This window comes from Girardinichthys multiradiatus, chromosome 9, assembly GCF_021462225.1.
Source record: "Girardinichthys multiradiatus isolate DD_20200921_A chromosome 9, DD_fGirMul_XY1, whole genome shotgun sequence".
Classification (NCBI taxonomy): domain Eukaryota; kingdom Metazoa; phylum Chordata; class Actinopteri; order Cyprinodontiformes; family Goodeidae; genus Girardinichthys; species Girardinichthys multiradiatus.
This window is the reverse complement of record NC_061802.1, coordinates 29,892,859-29,920,336: the sequence shown is the minus strand read 5'-3', so window position 1 is coordinate 29,920,336 and position 27,478 is coordinate 29,892,859. Positions and strand designations below refer to the sequence as shown.

Here is a 27,478-nt window from a genome sequence, read left to right as displayed (position 1 = left end):
AACCACACAACAAGCTCAAATGGAGGCGCGGCCAGGAGAAAATATGAATTATGATCCGCCCTCTAGAAACTGCTCGGAGCGGATTGAGTGACAGACTGAAACACACAGGAGATCAACAGGAGAAAAAGAGGATTGGCTGCTCCAAACTTTGCCTATTAGGATTTATATTCCCCCGTGCTGGACCAAGAGATGCGCTGGAAAAGTGAAGTTAAGGTAGAATGCTGCGGTGTGACCGACAGTGAGAGCGGGTCTTTGCTGTCCAATGGCGAGGTGAGTGCAGGACTTCACTTCTTCCTCTGATGAGCTGGGTGCCGCTTGGGTGCCGCGGAATAAATATTAGTGGAAATTGCTCTGCCCAATTAATCTAGAGTGTGTCATTATACAGCCCGGCCTTCCACTATAGCTGACAGCTCGGTATTTTCACAATTTGAAGAAATGTCAAAGAAAACTACCCCTCCCTTGAATTCTGCAATTAAAACTCAAGTAGTTAATGAGACCTCTTCACCTTTTGGTTGTTCCGGGTAGACGTTTGTGGCGAACTTAAGCTCCTTTTAATTGCTGTTATTAAATAAATCAGTCCTCCCTTTTATCCTGCAGACTTCGCGCTGGTTTCCTGATTGACGCGTGAAACGGGCGTGTTGGTTGGTTTAACCTGCAGATCTTTCTCTTTTTTTTTTTTTTTACTATTATTGCCGAATCACACATTCAGAAACTCAAGAACATAAATGCACGGGCAATAAGTGTCGACTCGAGTGTTGTCTGTTTTTGTAAGTAATGGCTATCTTTCTCTCCTAAATGTCATTGTGGTTTTCTATAATCGCCGCGCGTTGTCATGGTGAAAGGTGAAAGGCATGATATTTATGGGAAGATGCGGGGGGCATTTAAGGCTGACACGCCGACATCCTCCTCTTGTCGCGCAGGTTCTCGTCATGTGTGAGGAGTGCAAGGGAGACGGAGAACTGGCTGGCAAGTCCGCCGAGGACAGGAGGGACATAATGGTAGGCTGGAGGATGCGCTCTGGTTCAGCATGATCAAACATACACGTTTACAAATGTTTTTGTTTTTTTTAAGTTGTTGTTCCAAGCAATAGTCTTAGTTTATGTATTTAGAAACTTAAAGTTAAATACAAAGTTGACAGGCGCTAATGCACGCTGCTCGGGCTGCCGTTCCAGCTTAAAGTCGGACGCGCTCTTGTGCGTAATTTTCTAACCGATGGTCTGGTGATCTCCTTCAGGGCGCGCCGGTGGAAGTTTTGGATGAAGACACTTCGTCCCCGCAGGCGATGGCCTCTGCACCTCTGCTGGGCAGGAGTGTGTGCGCCAAGTGCAACCAGGAAATAGTGGACAAATATTTATTAAAGGTAATAAACTTTTCGGAGGGTTCTTCATCGTTTTGCGTTTTTTGATGAAGTCGCTGTTTTGTTTTGTCATTTATCCACATATCCAGACAGCATGTCTTCTCCTAACTCATCGCATCTTTGCTTTAGGTTAACGACTTGTGCTGGCATGTGCGCTGTCTGTCCTGCAGCGTGTGCCAGACCTCGCTTGGCAGCCATGCGAGCTGCTACATCAAGGAAAAGGAGGTCTTCTGCAAACTTGATTACTTCAGGTATGCGCGCTGACTTTTACTGATCCAGATTTAACCAGTTTTATAGTTCGGTTAAAATCCAAATTATTGCAGAAAATTAACAAGATCTGCAGCAGTTGCATGTTTTAGTGGCAAACCATTTCTACGCGTCTGTGCAATAATAATAATAATAATAATAATAATAATAACAATAATAATTGTAACAATAACGATAACAATAATTAATGCATGAATTATTTAGATTTTTTGAAATGTAAATGTCAGAATCTAATTGTCAGCCAACAAATATCCATTAAGCATAAAGGATTTGACTGTTATTATGTTATATTATTTGGCAAAAAAATAAAATGAAATAAAATAAAAAAATAAAAAACGGTCTTAACAAATAGGAGTAAAAAATGCCTTTATAAGCAACTTGACCTCCCCTCTTGCAGACGATATGGCACCTGGTGCGCCTGCTGCGGCAGGAACATCCACTCCACAGACTGGGTCCGCCGGGCCAAGGGCAACGTCTACCACCTGGCCTGCTTCGCCTGCTTCTCCTGCAAGAGGCAGCTTTCCACCGGTGAGGAGTTCGCCCTGGTGGAGGGCAAAGTGCTCTGCAGGGTCCATTACGACTGCATGCTGGACAATCTCAAGCGGGCCGTGGAAAAAGGTGAGCGGGCCGCAGGGGTGCGCGGTGCCCGCCACCAACTCAAAGGGGAACCTTTGAATGAATATTTTTGGATTTATTAAGCTAAAAAATATTGTATAATCTAATCAGATAATATAGAGCGCCTGATGTTGGGGCAGTGTGTCTTGATAAGAGCCTTCTGCTGCAGGAAACAGTGTTAATATGGAAGGAGTCTTGCCCACGGAACAAGAAATCAATCAGCCAAAACCCTCCAAGAGAGCTCGAACCAGCTTCACAGCCGACCAACTGCAGGTCCGTAAGGTTTAAACAAAATCCTTTTTTAAATTTAAAACAATTTTTAACTGGTATTTTATTTTCAAACAGTATTTTATTTTTTGAATACATTAAAAAGGTTTGGAGAAGTACTATTTAATTTTCATTTATGTACTGTAGGAAAAAAAAAATCAACAGCAGTTTGGTTATTTTCTGGGCTTTTGCTGAGAAAACATCAAACAATTGAATAGTTAAATCTCTTACAAATACATAAAGAACTTTCCAGTTTAGCGGCAATGTTATCTTCAGCCTTATTTAACTAATTGCTTCCTGATGCAGCTCTGTCCAAAAGGAGGAGGCCTTTTTCAAATCCCGTTTATTTTTATTGAATCGACGGCTTTACATTTTATAACGTAACGCCTCATACTGAGAAAATGAATTTGGTATGTTAGAAATGCACCAAAATATCGGTCAGGGATCAAATGCAGATAAATTAGTTTCTCTTATTCATTAAATGCATCAAAGCTAAGAATTCCCACTGTGTCCGGTATATAAATGTCTCAACTAACAGCATGTCCTTGAATGCGCTTTTTTTTCACAAAAAATTAGATAAGGTTAGTGATGTATGCTTTGATGCATACATGGGGATATTTTTGAAATTTCTTCTTTTCCTTTTGGAATCAAAAGCTACGACTTCTACAGTATAAAATAAACTGCAGAACATTTCACTCTTTTAAGCATTATATTTCTTAAAAAGAAAAGAGGATTTCTGAAAATCAGAGCGAGTGAGTTAGACTTCAAAGAAAACCTTAAATTGCCGTTGACCCGATCAATGCATCTCTAATACAAGGGCAGCAGAGAAACATTGGGTCCAGTAAAGAAGTGGTTAAAACGTGAACAGGTATATTTTAGTAGAGATGAATAAAGCCACAGTAGTATTCATGCAAAACAAAAATTAACAAAACTGATTATAGTATCTTTGGCCAATTTTCACTCTGGACATTTCCATTTATTATGAATGGACCAATAGGCTCAGTTGATTACATAGATAAGACATTTACATTTATGTAAGGCAACAGATTACCCCAAATTACATGAAATTAAGTTTTCCCTCATTTAATACGTTTTACTATAACCCTTATACCGTTCTATCTGACTGGAATCCATTGAAGGGATTTTGACAGACACAGCAGCATAGCTCTGTTAGACCACACAAGGAGTGATTTCCCCTCTGCTTGTTTACATGCAGGTGATGCAGGCTCAGTTCGCTCAGGACAACAACCCTGATGCTCAGACTCTGCAGAAGTTGGCAGAGCAGACTGGTCTCAGTCGAAGAGTCATACAGGTCGGTGCACAAAGACAAAACACATGTTGGAATGCAGTGCAAGGTATTTGTTAGTGGAGACATATAAAGTTTCAGCTTTGTGACGGTGCATTGTCTTGTATACTCTACGTTTTTTAATTTGCTCAGCTGCTTGTTGTTAGGGTCAGGGTACAGTAAAAACTGTGTGCTGTCCAGTTTCATCCCAAATATGAGAATTTAAATTTCTTCTGCACATGATGAATCCTTTTAAAACATGCATATCTCTGTCAGATTTCCCAGCGTTGAATCTTGTTTGAATGAAACAGGAGCAAGATAAAAAAAAAAAAAAGATTATGAGTGCAAAAGTGAGTTTTCAAATATAAATCTTCTTTTCGGTAAGATTGTGTGGTTGCTACAGTGACATGCCACTAATGCTAGTCTTTGCCATTCAAGCCAGTAGTTGTTCTACCATGCCATCTGGTTAAAATGCAGTTAGTTTGTCTCAATGTGATTTGTAACACAGGTCTGGTTCCAGAACTGTCGAGCTCGCCACAAAAAACACGTGAGCCCCAACCACACCTCGAGCACCCCCATGACCTCCCTGCAGCCCGGCCGTATGTCCCAGCCCACCCCGACCCCCGAAGAACTGCAGTACACGGCCTACGGAGGCCCGGAAGGCTCAATGCTCTCAGCTCTACACTCCTTCATTGACAGTGAGCAAAAGGCTTTAGATTAACTACAAGAATATAATAATAATAATAATAATAATAATAATAATAATAATAAAAGCAGCACTAAGAAGCTTTCGACCAAACACAGAATGTTCTGCTAGTACAACGGGTTTTCGCTTTTATAACCAAAGTTGAGATATATTTTTCATTAGCCAGGTATGGGGTCATCTTTCAAATAATACAAACAGCAATAAATCAAATAAATTGTATTAGTATTCCTTGTGTTCATATTAATAATAAAATTAATAATAAAAATAACAATAAATTAATTAAATTGGGTTTTTGCAAAAAATTGCAACTGCAACTTTTAGCCCAATTACACTGTTCTATTTAAACTAAAATCTGCAGTTCTGCTTTATTATTTTATATATCTGCTAGTTATTTTCAGAAAATGAGTATTATCTATCTATCTATCTATCTATCTATTGTTCATAGGTAGAATTATGCTAAAAACAAGGGGAGGGAGAAGACACATTTGATAGAAATAAGGAAATAATTTCTATTGTCTAGATAAGATATTGGTGTTAATGTTGATAATAATGGCTAACAGTTAATATAAACACATAATTAAATTTCTCAGATATTAGCTTAGGCTTTAATATTACATAAATCCAGCTCATCTTCCTCCTGATAATACTCCATAGTTTCTCTTTGGGGTTTAGGTCAAGTCAGTTTGCTGGCCAGTCAAGCACAGTGATACGATGGTCATTGAACCATGTATTGGTATTTTTTGCAGTGTGGCCATGTTCTAAGTCCTGCTGAAAAATGAAATCATCATCTCTTAAGATTTGTCAGCAGATGGAAGCTTGAGGTCCTTAAAAATGTCCTTATCTACGGCATAAAACTTCATAAACACAGTGGGCCAACAACAGGAGATGACTTGGCTCCCAGAATCATCACTAACTGTGAATACTTTAAAATGGTCCACAGGAGGTTTGGATTCTTAGCCTCCCCACTCTTCATCCAGACTATGAGACCCTAATTTCCAAATGAAAAAATAAAACATTGTTTCATCTAAAAGCAGACTCTGGATCAGTTAGCAACTGTCCAGTCTCTTTTCTCTTTAGTCTAGGTAAATCGCTTCTGATCGTGTCTCTTGTTCAGGAGTGGCTTAACAGAAGGAACATGACAGATGTAGCTACATCTGAGTTGTTTATCCTTGAAACTCCAATTGTAAATCTCTCCCTATAGAATTTATTTGCCTCCACAATCCACCCGAGACTGTGGTCATCCCTGTTTTGGTTATCATTTCTATAACATACTCTTTCTTTCCACTCAAACTTCCAGTACCGTGCTTGGGTACAGCACTTCTTTAGGAACTATCTTTGTGGCTTGCCATCCATGTGAAGATTATCAGTGAATGTATGCTGGAAAACTGGCATCTTAGCAGTTGTCTCCTTGATTGTGTAGGCCATAGTCATGCATTTTGGTATTAACAGTATTTTCTTAACTGGTCGGACAGGGAAACTTGACTTTTAATTAACTGCTTGCCATAATTATCAAAATAAATACTTAATAAAATAAATACTTGAACAAGTTCATTCAGTGTGTATGAATCTATAGAATTGAATGAATCACTGAAACAAATTGCTAATGATATTCTGTTTTATTGAGATGGATCTGTAAATACTCTTGCCCCAAAGTTTTAGATTAAAACAGGTTTTACATTGTAAAATATCACCACTCTGCTTTTATTATTATTTCATAAACATACACCTTAATGATGTGACCCATGGATGACTCTGTTTTCTCTGTTTGCAGTACACTCTCCTCCCTCCATGTTTCAGCCACTGCTGCCAGCCCACGCCATGACCTCCATGCCTGTGTCTCACGCCTGAGCTGCTCTCTCTCTCTCTCTCTCTCACACACACACACACACACACACACACACACACACACACACACACACACAGTAGCTTCAGACCTCACCATCGTTTCTTCACCATAACCAGCTGCAGTATTCAGATGATTATGGTAAATCTGATTTGATGTTCATCACACCTTTTCATTTCTTAAACTTCAAGAAATCCATCTTTAAGTCTCTTATATTTAATTAAAAAAAACTTTTGAAGACCATGACTTACAGTCCTATGTGTACTGTATAATGTGGAAATGCAATGTTTTCAGTGTACCTCACAGAGCTGTCACACATGGGACTATATTTGTTTATGTGGTTGGTGACAATGTTTGACTGTGCTACTCCATGTGAAAGCCAACTGACTCTAAACTCCGTATGAAGGTGAAGCTGAATTTGTTTTGTATAAATGTTGCAATTTAATTTATTGTATGTGTAAGTCTGTTTTAAGAATAAAGAACTAATTTCACAAACCTCGTGGAAATGATTGAACAAATGGTGCTTAGAGTGGAAAAAGGCCAAATAGCACAACAGCAGTTTATCGTTGAAGCACATGTTGCAAAACATAGTTTTTGTGAATCCAACAGGAATATTTTCACATGCAGCTTGCTTTTGAAGAGTTTTAGCAAGAAAACTGGGTCATATTTTACTAGCAGGGAGGACTAACTTGTGTCTACTTGTTGACTGTGGTTGACCAAAAGAATCTTATTTTCAGGCATGGTAGGGAGAGGAGGGCATATAAAAACAAAGTTTTACTACACTTATCAGATCTGAAGTACACCCCCCCTGGTGGGACCTTCGCTACATACACAACAACAAAGAGAGATGCATGATTCAAACAAGGGGTCCAGCAACAATTCAGCGTAACACAGAAATGAAAACATGCTACATGTGCACCATGCCCCGCTGAAACATTACATGCTTCATTTGTCCTGTTCTTCATCCACAAGTACTGTTGTTTGGCTTTACCTCAATGGTTTCAGGTCTTGGCATGTTCAGCTCCAACGGGTGCCGTGGGTGTGTAAAATCTGGCAGCGCTGTCACTCAGGTACCATGGGGGCAGGCTCTAGGGTTTGACACACACTTCAGGCAAAGACTCACAAACATGAGTCGAATTTAAAGATTGAGAGATAAAGACCATTTTAAACAAATGCATGAGTCCAGGTGGGATAAAAAATAGAAATAAGGCAAAATAAAGAATTTTGAGACTCAGCGGACAGCTAAGATGCTCATTTATTCAATATATTTCCAAGTAAATTGAATCGACATTGAACTTTACATTTGATTCTTTTGTAGAATTTGTCTCAAAAAGGAAAGACATAAAAGGTGCACCTCACTGGGTTTTACAATTAAACACAGTTAAAAAAAATGAACCCCCAGAACTGCATCCACCAAACAGCTGGATGGAAACTGTGTCGAATTGGGTTCAGATGTCCTGCAGAAGCAAGTCAGCAACTCCTTGTAGGAGGCAGTGAAAGAATATTGTTAGACCTTTGCAGTAAGTTGCGTGAAATATTTACAGTTTAAGATGTTCTCTACTGCAGTAGCAATTGCTAAGAAAAGGTGAGTTTTACTGCAAGTGCCTAACAGCATTCGCCTGATTTTAAAAACACAAAGTGCATCTGAGTTCAGTAGGGATGTCAGTTTAGCTGAGAACACCCCCCCCCCCCCCCCCTCAAAAAAAAAAAAAGCCTTTGTACAAATTTTAAACTTTGAACATCTTCTATTTCCCACAATAGTTAACAAAACCTTCAGTAACCTTACTGCATTTCCCTCTAGTCAACACATTGGTATACCTATATATCAGCACCATGAAGTAAAGCAATAAAACAGAACAGGATGGAAAACAAACAGTTGTGCTTCTGAGACACTCTTTCAAAACACTAATAAAAAATAATTTACCTAAAAAAAACACTTCATATTTGCGTAAAGTAGGTTGCCTTTTAAATAAAATCACATAAACAAGCATCTGGAATAAACAATTCCAGTAATAAACATTCTTTGGTGAATACTGTGAAATATTTCTCAGGCCTTTTAAGCTATAAATTCAGCAGTACATTTATCATTTACCAGTTGTACATCCAGTATATGCCATGTAAAAATAACTGGCTCCCTCACATGGCAGAAACTAGCAACTACAAGAGTTTAAAGTGCAACAAAAGTTGAGGCTACTGCAGTCCCAATAAAGAAATCTGTTGTTCCTAGAACATCTTGTGTAACATGACTGCAAATGTAAACAAGATTACAAATAATATGTTAATAGCAAAAGGTTGAGATCAGCTTACTCTTGGTGTAAGTTGTAAAGAGTCTGAATACAATACATTTTTACCGAAGCTCATGCCAGTTAAAATGATCTTTGATAGTTTTCTGCCTCATTTGCCTGTACCATGCTTTAATAATGGCGATGTCTATTCCAGCACTTCTTCTATATCTGTCTCTTATTCGTGAAGATATTCATCAGGAGTGGGTCCATGTGGTAGGGCTTGGTTGGAGAGCCGTTATTCACCTCCAGATCGCACACTGTGGAAAGACAACATTAAAGACATTTGTGATAACACGTTCAAATTAAAAGCTCTACGAATGCACTGGGTGATACGTCATCCATGTATGTTTATTCAAAAACAATTGATCACACTTTTATTGGATTCATTAAGTTTAAAAAAAAAGTTATGTACAAAAAGAACATATACTAACCTCCAGACAGACGTGTGTATTATACTGAGTCTTAAAACAGCACAACATCTAAACAATCCAATAATAATAATAAAAAATACCAAAAATGGCTTTGAGATCCTTTTATAAACTTTATCCCAAAAACACCTGGTGTTAGTTCTAAAATCACAGAAGAAGGAACCTTTTTCATTCTTTTTTTTTTGACAACTAGGCACATAAACTAGTGGCTGCATTCAGATTTGCTGAAAATACTCAGGTTCTGTCCAGATTTTAAGCAATAACCATTAAATTTATTTTAAAGTCTTAACCTCCCACAAGTCTCTGTGTTTCAGTACATACAAGGGGGTATTAAATAAAATGAAAATGATTGCGTAGTGAACCGAAAATACGAAACTATTTAGCTGGGTGTAATGTTCAAATAATTTGGGGATTTGTTTTAGAATTACGAAGGATGAAAACCACCTAAAACATGGTAAACAACAGCAAAACAATCATGCTGCAGGCAGGAAATAAAACACATGATTCCTTTACTGTGGGCAAATTAAACAGATAACGATTTCACACTAAAAGATCAAAGTGCGATAAGAAAGTGCCCCAGAAGTCCAACACTTTTTAAGATGATGCTTTAGACCATAGTCCATCAGTGGCATCTGTACAATTTAAGCTCCCTATTTTTGTTTGGGTTTAAAACAAACAACAGGTCTCAGCTTGTGCATCCATCCTGTGTATTGATGTGTACCCTCAAAGTAAGGCAGAGGTCAGCAGAAAATACAAAGAAACATGAAGAAAAGTACAGCAGACAAAAAAGGCAAGTATCCAAAACTGGCTCACGAGAGGAGGTGAAGCCAAGTGTTCTTCTGGTCCACTATGCTTTGGGACCTGAATCGTTAACATGTCCTTTCAGGGTCGCATCCTGACTGCATCCAGTTTAGATGTTTAGCCCTCGAGAACTTGCAGAGCCGCCACACACATACCAGATTTGGAGAAGTGAGTCAGGATCAAAAGTTCAGGAAAACAGGCGCACGTCGCTCAGGAGGAAGCACTCAATTTGGTACGCTCCTCTCCTTTGCGGAGGATCTTGAGCAGGCCTGGAGATGTGTAGTAGGGCCTGGAAGAAGAGCCATCATTCCTCTCCAGGTCTTCACCTGAGACCATATCCCAGGACAGGGGGAAAACAGCAGGAAGGAAGACAGGCGAGCGGTGCAACAGAAACAGCCAGAAGGAGAAAGAAAATGAAAGGCTTAGTGGAGAAAAATAAGTAATGGCATATAGAAAAAGGCGGAACAGTAAATAACCTGGAAAGTCTTTTAGAGTAAGTTAGAGCTAGCTTTGTAGAAAAAAACACAATCAACAGCTGAGTTTATGCTTGATGTAATAAGTATGGAAAATACTGCATACTTACAAAAGCACAGGAACAGCGTGTCCACACACATGGCGTAGACATTAAAAAAGCCACTCGTGATCATGAATGACCCAATTATCACCGTCTGAAAGAATGAGATGCTTTCAGTTGGCATATCATTTAGTTTTTTTATGCAACAAAGAGCAGAATTTCAACAACACAAACAATATAGCGAGGTCCCAGTTTGATTCCAAGTGTCAGATCAGGACCCTCATTAATGCATTTTTTAATGATTAATAAGTTCCTGACTAAACTCAACTCTTAATACCTGTTGACCTGATTTCAAGTGAGCCATGCTGCCACTGACTGTGATGTTAAAACATTGGCTGCACAGAGTATTTTGGTGTCCACAGCTTGCAAAGCTGTCTTGTAGGCTATGAACTTTATTTTAATTATAGAACATTTCGTTTATGTTATATAGGAGATTTCATCCTTTACAATGACATTCAAAGAGACTGTTTTGGCTGCTTTAGCTCCCTGTTTGTTTGTATGGTGTTTTCTCATGTTCAAAGGAAAGTGCTACAATGAATGAAGCAAGAGAACGTTTTCAGCAGGCCTTTTCTGCACACGGTTAACTGGACAGAAAAAACAAAACAAAAAAACACAGTTGCACACGGTTAACTGGCCCCTCCTTGAACCGCTACCTTAACGTGATGGAGGGGTTTGAGTGCTCGAATTATCCTAGAGACTATGTTGTCGGGCTATGAGAAGCCCGAATGAGAGATACGAGGCCATCCCCCAGTGGGCCCACCACCTGCAGGGGGAACATGAGGGACCGGTGCAAAGAGGATTGGACAGCGGACGAAGGTGGAGACATCGGCAGCCTGATCTTTGGAAGCCTGAGTTTTTGCGGGAGGTCAAGAGATATCAACTAGAAATAGTCAGGCTTACCTCCATCCACAGCGTGGGCTCTGGAACCCATCTCCTCGAGAGAGACTGGACTCTCTTCTACTCTGGAGTGGCCAATGGGGAGAGGCGGTGAGCTGGGGTGGGTTTGCCTTTTGCCCCCCAGCTCAGCCGTCTCATGTTGGGGTTTACCCCAGTGGATGAGAGGGTCACATCCCCGTGCCTTCGGGTTGGGTATAGTTCTCTGACTGTCGTTTTGGCCTACGGGCCGAGCGGTAGTGCAGAGTACCTGGTCTTCTTGGTGTCCCTGTCGGTGGTGCTGCATAGTGCCCCTCCCGGGGACATTATTCTGCTGGAAGACTTCATCACCCACGTGGGAAACGACAGTGACATCTGGAGAAGCGTGATCGGGAGGAATGGCCTCCCCAATGTGAATCTGAGTGGTGTTTTGTTATTGGACTTCTGTGCTAATCACAAATTGTCCATAATGAACACCATGTTCAAACATAAGGGTGTCCATCAGTGCACTTGGCACCAGGATACCCTAGGCAGGAGGTCAATGATCGACTTTGTTGTCGTATCATCAGACCTTCGGCCGCATGTTTTGGACACTCGGGTGAAGAGAGGGGCTGAGCTGTCCAATGATCACCACCTGCTGGTGAGTTGGATCCGCTGGAGGAGTAGAAATCCGGACAGACCTGGCAAGTCCATGGCATAGTGAGGGTCTGCTGGGATCGTCTGGCGGAGCCCTCGGCCAGGGATGTATTCGGCCCCTACTTCCAGGAGACCTTAGACCAGATTCTGGGGTAGGTTGGAGACATAGAGTCCGAATGGATCATGTTCTCCGCATCTATTGTCGATGCTGCTGCCCGTAGCTGTGGCCGTAAGGTCTGCGGTGCCTGTCACGGCGGCAATCCTGAACCCATTGGTGGACACCGGCAGTAAGGGACGCTGTCAAACTGAAGAAGGAGTCCTATCGGCTGTGGTTGGCTTGTGGGACTCCTGAGGTGGCTGACGGGTACCGTGAGGCCAAGCATGTCGGGGCCCGGGCCGGGGCAGAGGCAAAAACACGGGCCTGGGAGAAGTTCGGTGAGGCCATGGAGAAGGACTACGGGTAGGCCTCAAAGCGATTCTGGCAAACCGTCCGGCGCCTCGGGAGGGGAAGCAGTGCTTCGCCAACACTGTTTACAGTGGGGGTGGGGAGTTGTTGACCTCGACTGGGGACATTATCGGGCAGCGGAAGGAGTACTTTGAGGATCTCCTCAGTCCTGCCATCACACATTCCCTGGTAGAAGCAGAGGCTGGGTACTCGGGGTTGGATTCTTTCATCACCCAGGCTGAAGTGCTCCACGGTGGCAGGGCTTTGGGGGTGGATGAAATCCGCCCTGAGTACCTCAAGTCTCTGGATGTTGTGGGGCTGTCATTGTTGACACGCCTCTTCAACAATGCGTGGCGGTTGGGGAGAGTGCCTCTGGACTGGCAGACCGGGGTGGTGGTCCCCCTTCATAAGAAGGCTGACCATAGGGTGTGTTCCAACTATAGGGGTATCACACTCCTCAGCCGCCCTGGTAAGGCCTACGCCAGGGTATTGGAGAGGAGAGTCTGGCCGATAGTCGAACCTCAGCTTCAGGAGGAGCAGTGTGGTTTTCTTCCCCGCTGTGGAACATTGGACCAGCTCTACACCCTCTCCAGGGTACTCAAGGGTTCATTAGTGTTTGCCCAATCGGTCCACATGTGTTTTGTGGACCTGGAGAAGGCATTCGACTGTGTCCCTTATGGTGCCCTGTGGGGGGTGCTTCAGAAGTAAGGAGTTTGGTCCGCATTGCCGGCACTAGGTTGGACCTGTTCCCGATGCATGTTGGACTCCGGCAGGGCTGCCCTTTGTCAACGGTCCTGTTCATAAATTTTATGGACAGGATTTCTAGGCACAGCCAAGGGCCGGAGGAGGTCTGGTTTGGGGACCAGTGGATTTGGTCTCTTCTTTTTGCAGATGACGTGGTCCTGCTGACCCCCTCTAGCCAAGACCTACAGCACGGACTGGGGCGGTTCACAGCCGAATGTGAAGTGGCTGGGATGAAGATCAGCTCCTCCAACTCCAAGGCCAAGGTTCTCGACCGGAAAAGGGTGGCTTGTCCTCGTCAGGTGGGAGGGGAGTTCCTGCCTCAAGTGCAGGAGTTAAAGTATTTTGGAGTCTGGTTCACAAGTGAGGGGAGAATGGAGCGGAAGAACGACAGACAGATGGATGTGGCTGCTGCAGTAATGGGGACCATTACATGGTGAAGAGAGAGCTGAGCAGAAAAGCAAAGCTCTCGATTTACCGGTCGGTCTATGTTCCTACCCTCACCTATGGCCATGAACGTTGGGTCATGACCGAAAGAACGAGATCCCGGATACAAGCGGCGGAAATGAGCTTCCTCCGTAGGTTGGACGGATACTCCAACCTACGGAGGTGGCTCGGGCATCTATACCGGGTGCCTCCTGGGGGCCTTCCTCGGAAGGTGTTCCAGGAACGTCCCACTGGGAGGAGGCCCAGGGGACGGCCCAGGACACGCTGGAGGGACTATGTCTCTTGGCTGGCCTGGGAATGCCTTGGGCTCCCCCCGGAGGAGCTGGAGGAGGTGTCTGGGGAGAGGGACGTCTGGGTGTCTCTACCAAGCCTGCTGCCCCCTCGACCCAGACGAAGCAGAAGACGACGAGTACGAGTATGGTTAAATGGAGCAGTGTTAAAATAAGTTATAAATTATGAGGCAAATTATCAACTCCACATAAAACAGAGACAAAACATCCTAGCATTACCCCAAACTTCAACAAACAGCTCTGCATGAAAACATAATCAAAAGGAGCAAGATGTGAGTTGATTGAAAACTATCTCTCTATAGTTGAATCAGTTATACAGTATGTTTATGTGTTAACAACAAATAGACGTTGTAAGAACCTTACAGTAGCTCACTGGGGCTCACATTTGAACTTCTTACCAGTAGGGGGACCCAACTGAAGTTTAGCTGAGGTACCACTTCTTGAAAAAGTGGTATTCTTTTTGAGAAGAAGAAAAATGCAAGGACCCCTGAAAAAAAAAAAAATTAAACATGTCTAGATAAATGAGTCATCTTTTACTTCTGAAATATAGTCTACAGATTGTGTTAAAATGGCACAGGTGCATCAATATTAATTGGATAAATACATCTTACACATTAAGTTCAACAAATACATTACTATACTGTCTGAGGAAATGTAACTGTACAATTGTTAAGGTGCTTACAGTGTCTTGCAAACATTTTGTGACAACCACAAACTTCAAGGTATTAAATTGGGATATTATGTACAAGATTAAAACAATTTAGTACACAATTCTGAAGTGAAAGGGAAATAATATGTGGTTATTATTATTTAAAAAATAAAAATCCTGAAAAGTATGGCTTATGAATTCATCCCCAAGTCAACCAATAATACCTGTGTTACTGCATCCACAGCTGCCAGTCTTCTGTGGTATGTCTTTATCAGCTATCAACATCCAGAAACTTTAAATTTTTGCCCATTCTTCTTTGCAGAATAGCTTAAACCCAGTCAGATTAGATGGTAAGCATCTGTGAGCAACAGTTTCCATGTCCTGCTATAAATTCTCAGTTGGATTTAGTGGTGAAGTTCTGCCTTAGTCTCATGTCTTTTACTGCCTCCAACAGGTTTTATTTCCCTTAATTTTGACCAGCTTCCTTGTATTTGCTGATGAGAACCATCCCCCAGTATGATGCTGCCACCATTATGTGGCACGGTTGGGTGATGTGTTCAGTGTGATGTACAGTGTTGTTTTCCTTAACAAACAGTGCTTGGCATGAAGGCCAAAATGTGACATTTCTGACTCAAATTGAACATTTGGGTCTTAAAATTGAACATGACCTTCTTCCATGTTTGCTGTGTCCCTTACTTGGTTTGTGGCAAACCTTAAATGTGACTTTCCATGGCTTTGTTGCAACAATAGCTTTTTTTCTTGTCACACTTCCATAAAAACCATAATTTTGCAGTGCACAACTAATAGCTGCCTTGTTAACATATTCTCCCACCTGAGGTGTGGTCCTCTGCAGCTCCTTCAGAGTAATCACTGGCCTACTTGTTTCTTCTCTGATTAAAGCTCTACTTGCCTGGATTGTCATTTTAGGAGGACAAACATGTTTTGGTAGGCTTCCATTTTTAGATGATGGATTGAAAAGTGGTGTTGGGTGGTGATAACACTGTTTCCCTGCAGCAAGAAGGTGCTGGGCTTGAACCATGACCAAGGCCTTTTTATATGAACTGTTCTCCCTGTACATACGTGGGTTCTTATCGGGTACTCACTAACAGATGTCTGAAAACCTGCATGTTGGGTTAACTGATCTCTTTGAAATTCCCTTAGGGATGACTGTGCATACATGGTGGTTCATTCTGTGTATCTCTGTGCTCTCTGTGATGGACTTGCAACCTTCATTGTTGTATGTATTCCAGGGTGACTGTGGCACAATGGGTAGGAGTGACCTTCTTGCAATTGAAAAGTTGTGGGTTCAATTCCATCTTCCTTCTGCCACATGTCGATGTGCCTCTGGGCAAGGCACTGAGCCCCAAATTGCCTACCGATATAAATATCGGTGTATGAATCTGTGTGGGTGTGAGTTTGTGAGAGTGACAGGGTGAATGTAATCAGTATGACTAGAAAAGCACTATATAAATCCAGCCCGTTTCCCCTGCCTCCCACCCAATACCCGCTGGACAACACAGAAGCGCTGTTTTTATACTGAAATAAAGTAACACAATTAATTAGGTGTTTTATAAAGGTGGTATGTACAATACATTTTATTTAGGGATATCAGATTATAAGCAGCTAAATACAAATTCATGCCACACTTTTCTGATTTTTGTTTGTAAAAAAAAAAAAGAGAAAAACAACACGTAGGCTTTTCCATTTTACGTCCTGAACTATTTTGTGTCGGTTTATCACATAAGATCCAGATAATTACACTGAAGTTTGTTGTTTTGACAAAAAGAAGAACAATGTTAAATGTGCATAAATATTTCTGCAAAGTTCTGCATGTCTAATCTAGGTGATAAGACTTTGATTCTAAATCTCAAACTCAACTCAATTTAAAGCTTCTTAAAGTGCCTGTGACACACTTTTCCCACAAAATTGAAATGGAAAGAAAACATCTTGACATTGAAGAAATTGGGTAGTAATTGACATATTAGTATTAAAGATATGGTAAAAGACATTTGTGACATAAAACAGGCATATATCAATGTTAAATTTTGCAAGTCCGAAGTCGCCTGAAAATCCTGTGAAAGTGAAGTCTCCGGTCATTCATTGTTTGAGCGTCAATGATAAACTGTTCAGGTTGAAGCCAAGTTGAGATAAAAACAGCATTAATATGGTGAAATGGTGCATTGCTGGTGGTGGCAGCAACACTACGACAGCAACTGTTAGTTTGCACCATTTCCCTGAAGTGAAGAGGATCCGAGTTGCCTGGATAAGAGCTGGAAAACTAACGTGGGACAGATGGGCTGGTCCCACCAAGCACAGCCAGTTGTGATCGGAGGACTTCTCGGCAAACTGCTTCGAACAAGAAACCTCTGAATTCACAAGAGGAAAAATGTCAGAGGTCAGGATATCTGACAGACGAGGAAGAATGTTGAAGCATCTGATGTTAAAAGATCGCCAAAAAAAGGTTGTTGTTGCTGTTGCTAAACGAATCAAGGCTCAGCAGGTAAGAAGACTTCCTTGTTGCAAAAGTACATTTAGTAGTTATTGTTAATAATTAAAAATCCGAAACTATTATTTTCATTATTAATAATTAATAATCTATAATTGTGTGCGTTTTTAAGATAAATTTATACATGCACACAATATATTTAAATAAATGTTTCTCTAAAGATTTTAACATAAAGTTTAAAAAAATGAGAGCAGGTAGTGTCTTCAGATCTTGAATCATCCCTTGTGTCTGCTGCTTCTGCTCCATGCTGCTCACTTCGCCTCTGGTTGTTTCACTCAGTGCCGTATTTACTGTAACCCTGGAGGTGCTCCAAGAACCATACACAGAGCGCACAGTAAAAGCCAGTGATAAATGTGTTAGCAAGTCCAAAACGAGTCATTCTGTGGAAGTTAAACTGCTTCACTTTTTGTTTTGTGCATCCAGATATTTTTATATGTTTTGTTCTACAATGGGTGAGTTCACTGAGTGTAGTGAAGCTATATTTGTTGCTTAATTTAGTGCATTTAATGTTTAATTCTTCAGTTTATAGTTAATGAAGCCCAGTAACTGATCTACTTGATCTAATGTAAACAACTACTAATAAATACAGGTATATAAATATATGTGTGTATTTATTAATATAGCAAGCTCTAGTCTGTCTTTAGTAAATTATTTAGAAAATCTGGATGTTGTGCTGGATCTGTTCCTGGTGGTGCGTTTTTATTCATGCATACTGACTCCGGCCGTGAACCTGCATCTGGCAAAAATAAACTCTGGTCGATTTAGATGGCCGTCTGCACGCCGCAGCACTTGTGCTCTGCCATGAGATGAAAGCTGACTTTTTTCTCCTGACTGCTGCATCTCTGTGATAGTGACTGAAATATATCTAAAGAAACATCAGATTCTTCGCTGCTGTCTGTGTTGCTGCCATTGTAGCAGCAGTCAGTTTACGTGGCGGGGTTCTCCTTTGACGTCATAAAAGAGGGCAACAAAATCGCAAAGGAGTAGTCTGGAAATGCCTTTTTAGTAAACATTTATGACCATATATGTCAACAACTTCATTTCAGTGGCATGAATTTATTTTTTAGAATATTTTATCAGTGTTTCCTTTCCATAAATGTAATTGGATTTATCATAAAAATTCGATGTCACAGGCACTTTAAAATTAGTATTCTTCAGTATTGTGTTTAAAATGACAAAATAGGGATCTGAAGCAGTTTCTGACATGCTTCTATTTACAGAGACCAAGTGAAGGTTAAACTCACCAACTCCTCCTGAAATTACCAATTTTCCCAAGAACAGCAGAAAGGAGATGACGTTGTCCAAGACAACCACCCTTCAGAGGGTAAGTGAAAACAAAGATATATAGTGATAGAGAGGACTTTTCTAAAACAAGTTACTCTAAGCACAATTACGTGTACAATGAGGGTTAAAATATTTACAAAGGAAGTGCACTTTCTTGAATGACCAATAAGTGTCATTGCAGCGTTCATTAAATCTTTTTATTTTCCAATCTGTTGTTTTCTCAAACTTTGTTTACAAAAAGCAAATTTTCCAATTTAAATGGAAGTGTGAGACCTATTTGTTGACTGTTGGATGGTCGGTGCTGCAAGTTATGTGCTGACGTTTAGACAGGTAGAACAGAAATCCAACACGAGTACACACCGAACAATATTCCTCATTAGGAGATCAAAGGCCTCCCTGGAAGATCTGCAGAAGTTCTGCCCATATATTGCTATCTGTTGGTGAAAAGAAAGTGTGCGGTTAGTTAAGCACAAGGGTTCGAGCTAGGCCATAGCCCCAACGGATAAATGAATCAGCGGTACTCCTGGAAATAACCTACCATTATGTATGCATTTGTGTTAAGAAACTTGATAAACTTTTCCAGGCACCAGAAGCAGCAACTGAGGCAGTGAAGCAGGAACCGAGTCAACGCATTTTGAGAGCCTGGAAGAACAACGTCAACATTTCATTTGAAATAAATGTTCATTTTAATCATAATAAAGATACCAGTTTGTCAAACAGTCCAAACTTGCCTTTCAATTTGTGATTAAGGTTCTCAAGAACAATTCGGATCATCTGCACCATAGCAAGAATTAGAGAACCAAAGGCTAGAGAACCGGTGTGGTAACTGTAAGGAAAAAAAAATGCGATCATTTAGCTGTGGTCAATTTTTACACTAGAACAGAAACAATTAAAACCAATCAGCTTCCCTAGCTTGAGTCATCTCATTAATTGTTTTGTCTTTGTTACCAACAGCATAAGGCAAGTATTTTGTAAGCAAACTTTTATTTTTTATATTTGTTTTTTACATTTGTGGCTTGTTATTCAAAAACAAATCTTCTCAAAATATATTTATATACACAACTGTTAATAGCATGGTTTAAAGAATGCCTGAAACCTACCGTATGGCTCTGGTGAATGAAGAGTAAACTGGGCAGGAAGGGATGTCTTTTGGTTTCTTCTTGGCCCAATAGTAGGAGGCGAAAGCCCCTGCCAGGGTGCACTTCCCCAAGGCCAGGACAAAGTTGACCAGCCAAAGGAACACAAACAGGTTACAAAGATGGAGAACCAGGATGTAACGGTGGTACACACTCTCGCCGCCATAGAAACCAAACATGCACTGAGCTCCAGGGCAAGCTTTGGTAATATTGGTCTGATTGAAGGTCTGAAATATAGAAACAGATATAATCTTGTTATTAAGTTACATACCCCTAATATGACTTGTGAACAGGGTGACTGTGCATCTGAGGTCATTATTTTTTAATTAAACACTGTGTTGCATATGTCCTTTCAGAAACAAAAACGTAAAAAAACAAACAAAAAAAATTTAAATAAAAACAAAACATTGCAACTTAGAAAATTCTTCTGAGACAAACAATTTATTTGTAACATGCTAGTATTTCAATGTGTGAGTGAGTAGGGCTAACCTTTGGACTGCATGTGAGGTTTGCATACATGCACTGATCGTCAGCGGGTGTCACCTTGTAGATCGCCTTACCTGAAGATGCCAAAGAGCTGAGGGAACAGCAGTTAAGGCAGCTCACCCAAAAACCACTGACTAAATAAAAAAGTCGGTCTCTTATAACTACTGTACATAAAAACCAAATAACAGGGGGATTGCAATGCATTACAATATTAAATTGTATATATATATACTCGTACTCGTCGTCTTCCGCTTTATCCGGGACCGGGTCGCGGGGGCAGCAGACTCAGCTGAGACGCCCAGACTTCCCTCTCCCCAGACACCTCCTCCAGCTCCTCCGGGGGGAGCCCAAGGCGCTCCCAGGCCAGCCGAGAGACATAGTCCCTCCAGCGTGTCCTGGGCCGTCCCCTGGGCCTCCTCCAGGTGGGACGTGCCTGGAACACCTCCCGAGGAAGGCGTCCAGGAGGCATACGGTATAGATGCCTGAGCCACCTCAACTGGCTCCTCTCGATGTGGAGGAGCAGTGGCTCTACTCCGAGCCCGTCCCGGATGGCCGAGCTCCTCACCCTATCTCTAAGGGAGTGCCCGGCCACCCTACGGAGGAAGCTCATTTCAGCCGCTTGTATCCGGGATCTCGTTCTTTCGGTCATGACCCAAAGTTCATGGCCATAGGTGAGGGTAGGAACGTAGACCGACCGGTAAATCGAGAGCTTCGATTTTCGGTTCAGCTCTCTCTTCACCACAACGGACCGGCACAGCGCCCCCATTACTGTGGCAGCCGCACCGATCCGTCTGTCGATCTCCCGCTCAATTCTTCCCTCACTCGTGAACAAGACCCCAAGATACTTAAACTCCTCCACTTGAGACAGGAACTCCCCTCCAACCTGAAGAGGACAAGCCACCCTTTTCCGGTCAAGAACCATGGCCTCGGACTTGGAGGAGCTGATCTTCATTCCAGCCGCTTCACACTTGGCTGCGAACCGCCCCAGTGCATGCTGTAGGTCTTGGCTAGAGGGGGCCAGCAGGACCACGTCACACGAAATCCTCTGGTCCCCAAACCAGACCCCCTCCGGCCCTTGGGTGCGCCTAGAAATCCTGTCCATAAAAGTTATGAACAGGACCGGTGACAAAGGGCAGCCCTGCCGGAGTCCAACATGCACTGGGAACAGGTCCGACTTAGTGCCGGCAATGCGGACCAAACTCCTGCTCCGCTTGTACAGGGACCGGATGGCCCCTAATAAAGGGCCCCCGATTCCATACTCCTGGAGCACCCCCCACAGGGCATCACGAGGGACACAGTCGAATGCTTTCTCCAGGTCCACAAAACACATGTGGACCGGTTGGGCAAACTCCCATTAACCCTCGAGCACCCTGTAGAGGGTATAGAGCTGGTCCAGTGTTCCACGGTCGGGACGAAAACCACACTGCTCCTCCTGAAGCCGAGGTTCGACTATCGGCCAGACTCTCCTCTCCAATACCCTGGCGTAGGCCTTACCAGGGAGGCTGAGGAGTGTGATCCCCTGTAGTTGGAACACACCCTCCGGTCACCCTTCTTATGTAGGGGGACCACCACCCCAGTCTGCCAATCCAAAGGCACTGTCCCTGACCGCCACGCAATGTTGAAGAGGCGTGTCAACAATGACAGCCCCACAACATCCAAAGACTTGAGGTACTCAGGGTGGATCTCATCCACCCCCGAAGCCTTGCCACCGCAGAGCTTTTAAACCACCTCGGTGACTTCAGCCTGGGTGATGAAAGAGTCTAACCCCGAGTCCCCAGCCTCTGTTTCCACCTGGGAATATATATATATATAACACACAAACTGATATATTTATTTGTTAATTATAAGGGTTATAGCTTATGGCTTATGACAACCCATTTCAGTGTCTCAGAAAGGTTTCTTAGAAAAATGACCAGACCAGTAGACCAGTCATTCTCAAGCAGTGGATCGTGCCCCTATGGGCATAATGGCGTTGGGTGGTGGGGGGATGTGTTGGGGTTCGACAACAAATATGAAAACCTTTGCTTTTTTTTTTATTTGTCCAGAAAATAAAGCGCACGCACTGGAACTAATGTGAATGTCGGAGGACTCTGACTTATTTGAGGGTGACACAAGAAACAAAATGAGGAGGGGAAATGTGGACAGATCCAGAGAGGGTCTTCTGCCTGTAAAATGAAAAAATATATAACAGGGGCAAAAAGAAACATAGGCAACATGTCGGGTACAACCAGAACAAAGACAAGTAGGTTAATGACTGATAAAACTACATATTTTTGCACTTTGTTCTTTACAAACTGGCCAATCAATATTAACGATATAAAAGACAAACATGTCTGTCAATTTATTTATTAGAGGTTTGCCTCCCTTAGTCTTTTAATTATTTTCAGAGACTCACAGTGTTCTTTTTTTGAGAGTATATGTTTGAAGAGTTTATCATAAACAGCCACAATATTTAAGCCTGAACATAATAGCAACATAAAAACGTTTGTTGTAAGAGTTGGCTATCTGTATGTTATTGCTTAATTTTAAAACATAAAGTCACTTAACTGTCCAGCAAATAATTTATGTACATAAGATTTATGTACATAATAAAAATAGATTATTTTCCATTGATTTTACTGAATTCGTTGTGCTGTTTTGCAAATAATTTAATGATATACAATGTGTTTGATTGTTTAAATAGTTTTATGGTGACAATTTTTTTTACTGTATAAACCCTTCCTTGGCATATGTTCATATTTAAACAATGTAATCAAACCGATCCGGCTCCAATTGCTGGTGTTTGTCCACTTTGTGTTTTTAAGTTTAAAGTCAGTGCAGCTGTCTACTAGGAAGTTTTAGACAGCTTCAAGGTCTTAACATGGTTTTTTTTAACATCTAAGAAAAGCTGATCACCTCTGTACAATCCTGCTTTGATGCAGTAATTCACGCAAAAAGAGCACCAACCAATTACTGCGTGCATATACTATGCACTGCACTAACATACTTTTCAGTATGATAGAATATTTATATAAACAATTATCTTTAGTGATCATATGTACTTTTCCAGGACACTGAATCTATAGTGTAGAAGTTTTACTTTATAAACTGATTCTAAACTTTCTAAACTGATTTACTGAAATAAGTGAACATTTCCAGGACATTCTTGCTTGCTAAAATACCTCCATATTTTATGTAAACGTGATCTTATCTTGTAGAGAACTCTCATGAATGTTCCTACAGCTTAACTGGAAGAGACTGCTAAAAGCAGCACAACTCCTCCATATCTGTGTCTGATTAGTTAGAAGGATACACTGCTGTGACAGTAGAGTAGCCAATACAGATGGCCAGAAGAAAAAAGGTGATGATCGGGTAGAAGAGAGTACACAGGATGTAAAAGATGGCCCTAGAAACGAGATCAAACGTTGTATTCATGAAAAAGGGTCAAATATACAGTTTACTGCTCAGAGCTTATTTTCACACTCACCTGCTTCCCTCCTTCATTAGTGTAAAAGCGACGCCTAGACTCGACCTCAGAAAAATCAGTATAATCACGATGATGGCCTCAATTACAATAAGCAGGATCACTAAAAAACAAACACCAAAACAAACACTTATCTGGTCTTCATGAATTATTATTATAATATTTTATCATTTAATGACTGTGCTTCTGCAGAGCAAAGTAACAAGAACTTGGCAAAATTACATTTGTTTGGTATTAGGTGGACCACCTTTGGTAATAACACATGTGCAGCCATGGATTCAGGCACAGAGATCAGAAACATCCGCCAGACATATTAGACAACATGCAGATGAAATTATAAACCAGAGTTAGAAAAGAAAGAGTTCACATATACAGGTCCTTCTCAAAATATTAGCATATTGTGATAAAGTTAATTATTTTCCATAATGTCATGATGAAAATTTAACATTCATATATTTTAGATTTATTGCACACTAACTGAAATATTTCAGGTCTTTTATTGTCTTAATACGGATGATTTTGACATACAGCTCATGAAAACCCAAAATTCCTATCTCACAAAATTAGCATATCATTAAAAGGGTCTCTAAACGAGCTATGAACCTAATCATCTGAATCAACGAGTTAACTCTAAACACCTGCAAAAGATTCCTGAGGCCTTTAAAACTCCCAGCCTGGTTCATCACTCAAAACCCCAATCATGGGTAAGACTGCCGACCTGACTGCTGTCCAGAAGGCCATTATTGACACCCTCAAGCAAGAGGGTAAGACACAGAAAGAAATTTCTGAACCAATAGGCTGTTCCCAGAGTGATGTATCAAGGCACCTCAGTGGGAAGTCTGTGGGAAGGAAAAAGTGTGGCAGAAAACGCTGAACAACGAGAAGAGGTGACCGGACCCTGAGGAAGATTGTGGAGAAGGGCCGATTCCAGACCTTGGGGGACCTGCGGAAGCAGTGGACTGAGTCTGGAGTAGAAACATCCAGAGCCACCGTGCACAGGCGTGTGCAGAAAATGGGCTACAGGTGCCGCATTCCCCAGTCCTGGGCTACAGAGAAGCAGCACTGGACTGTTGCTCAGTGGTCCAAAGTACTTTTTTCAGATGAAAGCAAATTCTGCATGTCATTCGGAAATCAAGGTGCCAGAGTCTGGAGGAAGACTGGGGAGAAGGAAATGCCAAAATGCCAGAAGTCCAGTGTCAAGTACCCACAGTCAGTGATGGTCTGGGGAGCCGTGTCAGCTGCTGGTGTTGGTCCACTGTGTTTTATCAAGGGCAGGGTCAATGCAGCTAGCTATCAGGAGATTTTGGAGCACTTCATGCTTCCATCTGCTGAAAAGCTTTATGGAGATGAAGATTTCATTTTTCCGCACAACCTGGCACCTGCTCACAGTGCCAAAACCACTGGTAAATGGTTTACTGACCATGGTATCACTGTGCTCAATTGGCCTGCCAACCCTCCTGACCTGAACCCCATAGAGAATCTGTGGGATATTGTGAAGAGAACGTTGAGAGACTCAAGACCCAACACTCTGGATGAGCTAAAGGCCGCTATCGAAGCATCTTGGGCCTCCATAAGACCTCAGCTGTGCCACAGGCTGATTGCCTCCATGCCACGCCGCATTGAAGCAGTCATTTCTGCCAAAGGATTCCCGACCAAGTATTGAGTGCATAACTGTACATGATTATTTGAAGGTTGATGTTTTTTGTATTAAAAACACTTTTATTTTATTGGTCGGATGAAATATGCTAATTTTGTGAGATAGGAATTTTGGGTTTTCATGAGCTGTATGCCACAATCATCCGTATTAAGACAATAAAAGACCTGAAATATTTCAGTTAATGTGCAATGAATCTAAAATATATGAATGTTAAATTTTCATCATGACATTATGGAAAATAATTAACTTTATCACAATATGCTAATATTTTGAGAAGGACCTGTAGGTATGATGGCTGATTATAACGTACTGAAGATGAGCCATGTCTGGCTGTGCTCGAGGTAAATGCTCAGATCTGCCTGGAAGCCTATATCAGAGAAGGTGACATTTCCCTCTGGCTTTGTTTTCAGAACACTGTACTCTTTGAAACAGTGCCAGATACCTGAGGGAAAGACATAAAATAGAAGCACTGTCAGACCATTTATAACAAGCAGAAGTGAGAGTAAAACTGAGATGTGACCAAGTTGTGCACTTGGCAGCTACCGGTAAGGCGAGTCAGTGCACACTCACCGTAGCCAGCTGCAGAGAGGACACCGCAAATCACGAACCACAGGATCACACAAGCAATATAGCGCAGCAGAAGGATGAAGCTCAGACTGAGCACCATGGTTATTGCCAGGGCTCTGTGGCAACATAGACGGGTTGGCATCAGAACAAGCAAACACACTGTCTTATTCTGTGTAGTGGTGGTCAACCAAATACATTCACTTGTACGAGCATTTTCAAACAGAATTACATCTTTGTCTGTCCAATGTAGAAAAGTGTGCAGCATGTGAAGCTCAAAATAAGCAAACACTTTTTACAACAGGAATTATGTGTATTAACAAAGTATTCACAGTATCTAATGAATCTAATAGTTCACTGTGTATACTAAAATATGGCTATTATTTGACAAGTGAACAGTAAAAAGGTGATTTTTATATAAATATCTTTCTTTGTAGGCTTCTTGTTAAAATTTATTTTCCTGTAGAGAAGCTTGTAATTAATTTTAAGAACATTAACAAAACCCACTGGCGTGCTTACATTAAGATCCATATCCAGGAATTTGCATAATCCTCCAAGATCTTCATGCCAACTTCTTTTGCATTCAGTAGACTGGCTATTCTCCTGTATTAGAGTAACAAGGTGAGAGAGAGAAACAGGGCACAATAAACACATTTAAAGAACAGTTTTGTGAAACTATATCATGTATTACTTGTGTTTAGTTGTATGTAATTTACTGTGCAGAATGAACTTAGATTTTTTTTATTTTTGTTTCTTGAATGTTAGAAGTTTACATACACTAAGACTGCCATTCTGATATGTTAATTCCCAATAACTGAATTAAATGTTGGAACACCTCTGCTTCCTTCTTTTACAATATGAAAAAAGCCAAGCTGTCAGGAAGAGAGTTGTGGACTTCGATAGCTCTAGTTCATCTTTGGGAACAATTTCCAGATGCCTGAAGGACAAACATTTGTACACAAGTATTAACAAAACGGGAATGTCCAGGCATCATCAGGAAGGTGATGGGTTCTGTCTCCCAGAATTTTGGTTAAAAAATGTGCATCATAACCCCAAAACAAAAACAAAAGACCATGTGAACATCCTTGCAGCAGCTGGTAAGAGTTTCATTATCCACAATGAAACCAGTCCTGTACTGACATGGGCAAAAATGCCACTCAGTGAGGAAGAAGTGATTACTCCAAAAGAGACATAGGCAACATCACAGTGTGCAAATTCAATTCAAAATTCAAAAGTACTTTATTAATCCCAAAGGAAAATGAAATGGGCAGGAAGGATCTCCTGTAGCGCTCCGTCTTACAGCAGATCTGAAGAAGCCTCTGACTGAAGACACTCTGTTGTTGTACAACAGTCTCATGAAGAGGATGCTCAGGGTTCTCCATAATGTTCTTCATTTTATGAAGAATCCGTCTTTCCACAATGATCTCCAGAGGTTCTAGAGGAGTCCTCAGAACAGAACCAGCCTTCTTTATCAGCTTGTTGAGCTTTTTTAAGTCCCTGGTTCTGAAGCTGCTTCCCCAGCAGATGATAGCAGAAGAGATCACACTCTCCACAACAGACTTATAGAAGATATGCAGCATCTTACTGCAAACACCAAAGGACCTAAGCTTCCTCAAGAAGTACAGTCTGCTCTGTCCCTTCTTGTAGATGTCTTCACAGTTATATCTCCACTCCAGTCTGTTGTCCAGGTGAACACCGAGGTATTTATACTCCTCCACCACCTCCACTTCTTCTCCCATGACGGAAATAGCTTTTGACTTATTCCTGTTTCTCTTAAAATCTACAATCATCTCCTTTGTTTTAGTGACATTCAAGATGAGATGATTGTTTCTACACCATGCCACAAAGTTGCAAATGCCCTCAGGGACAAAGA

The 27,478-nt window shown here is 41.6% G+C and overlaps 2 protein-coding genes across 10 annotated transcripts in view; one reads left to right on the top strand and one right to left on the bottom strand.

Annotated features, from left to right (window-relative positions):
* Positions 1–87: 87 nt before the first annotated feature.
* Positions 88–6,835, top strand: LOC124873669 (LIM/homeobox protein Lhx8-like). Of its 2 annotated transcripts, none has more exons than XM_047374507.1 (9): positions 88–270; positions 921–998; positions 1,235–1,360; positions 1,487–1,608; positions 2,022–2,242; positions 2,409–2,512; positions 3,723–3,818; positions 4,312–4,489; positions 6,269–6,835. In XM_047374507.1, the coding sequence occupies exons 1-9, from the start codon at positions 190–192 to the stop codon at positions 6,343–6,345; spliced, it is 1,083 nt and encodes a 360-aa protein (XP_047230463.1). In that variant the 5' UTR covers positions 88–189; the 3' UTR covers positions 6,346–6,835. The 2 variants fall into 2 exon arrangements, with proteins under 2 accessions (XP_047230463.1, XP_047230462.1); XM_047374506.1 differs by having other exon boundaries at positions 90–270; positions 4,300–4,489.
* A 149-nt stretch (positions 6,836–6,984) lies between these two features.
* Positions 6,985–27,478, bottom strand: part of slc44a5b (solute carrier family 44 member 5b) — a 56,889-nt gene continuing 36,395 nt past the window's right edge. For 2 of the 8 annotated variants that reach the window (XM_047374496.1, XM_047374505.1), the window contains 15 exons: positions 26,125–26,208; positions 25,612–25,724; positions 25,352–25,483; positions 23,388–23,487; positions 23,214–23,306; positions 19,925–20,012; positions 19,400–19,662; positions 19,031–19,125; positions 18,838–18,941; positions 18,660–18,733; positions 18,260–18,330; positions 14,259–14,347; positions 10,438–10,522; positions 9,867–10,275; positions 7,560–8,882 (listed from right to left, as the gene is read on the bottom strand). In XM_047374496.1, the coding sequence (XP_047230452.1) occupies positions 10,079–10,275; positions 10,438–10,522; positions 14,259–14,347; positions 18,260–18,330; positions 18,660–18,733; positions 18,838–18,941; positions 19,031–19,125; positions 19,400–19,662; positions 19,925–20,012; positions 23,214–23,306; positions 23,388–23,487; positions 25,352–25,483; positions 25,612–25,724; positions 26,125–26,208 (1,588 nt within the window). In that variant the 3' untranslated portion in view covers positions 7,560–8,882; positions 9,867–10,078. Of the gene's footprint in view, positions 7,429–7,559; positions 8,883–8,952; positions 10,276–10,437; positions 10,523–14,258; positions 14,348–18,259; positions 18,331–18,659; positions 18,734–18,837; positions 18,942–19,030; positions 19,126–19,399; positions 19,663–19,924; positions 20,013–23,213; positions 23,307–23,387; positions 23,488–25,351; positions 25,484–25,611; positions 25,725–26,124; positions 26,209–27,478 lie in introns of those variants that run through there. The other 6 variants (XM_047374504.1, XM_047374497.1, XM_047374499.1 and 3 more) reach the window with 6 other exon arrangements.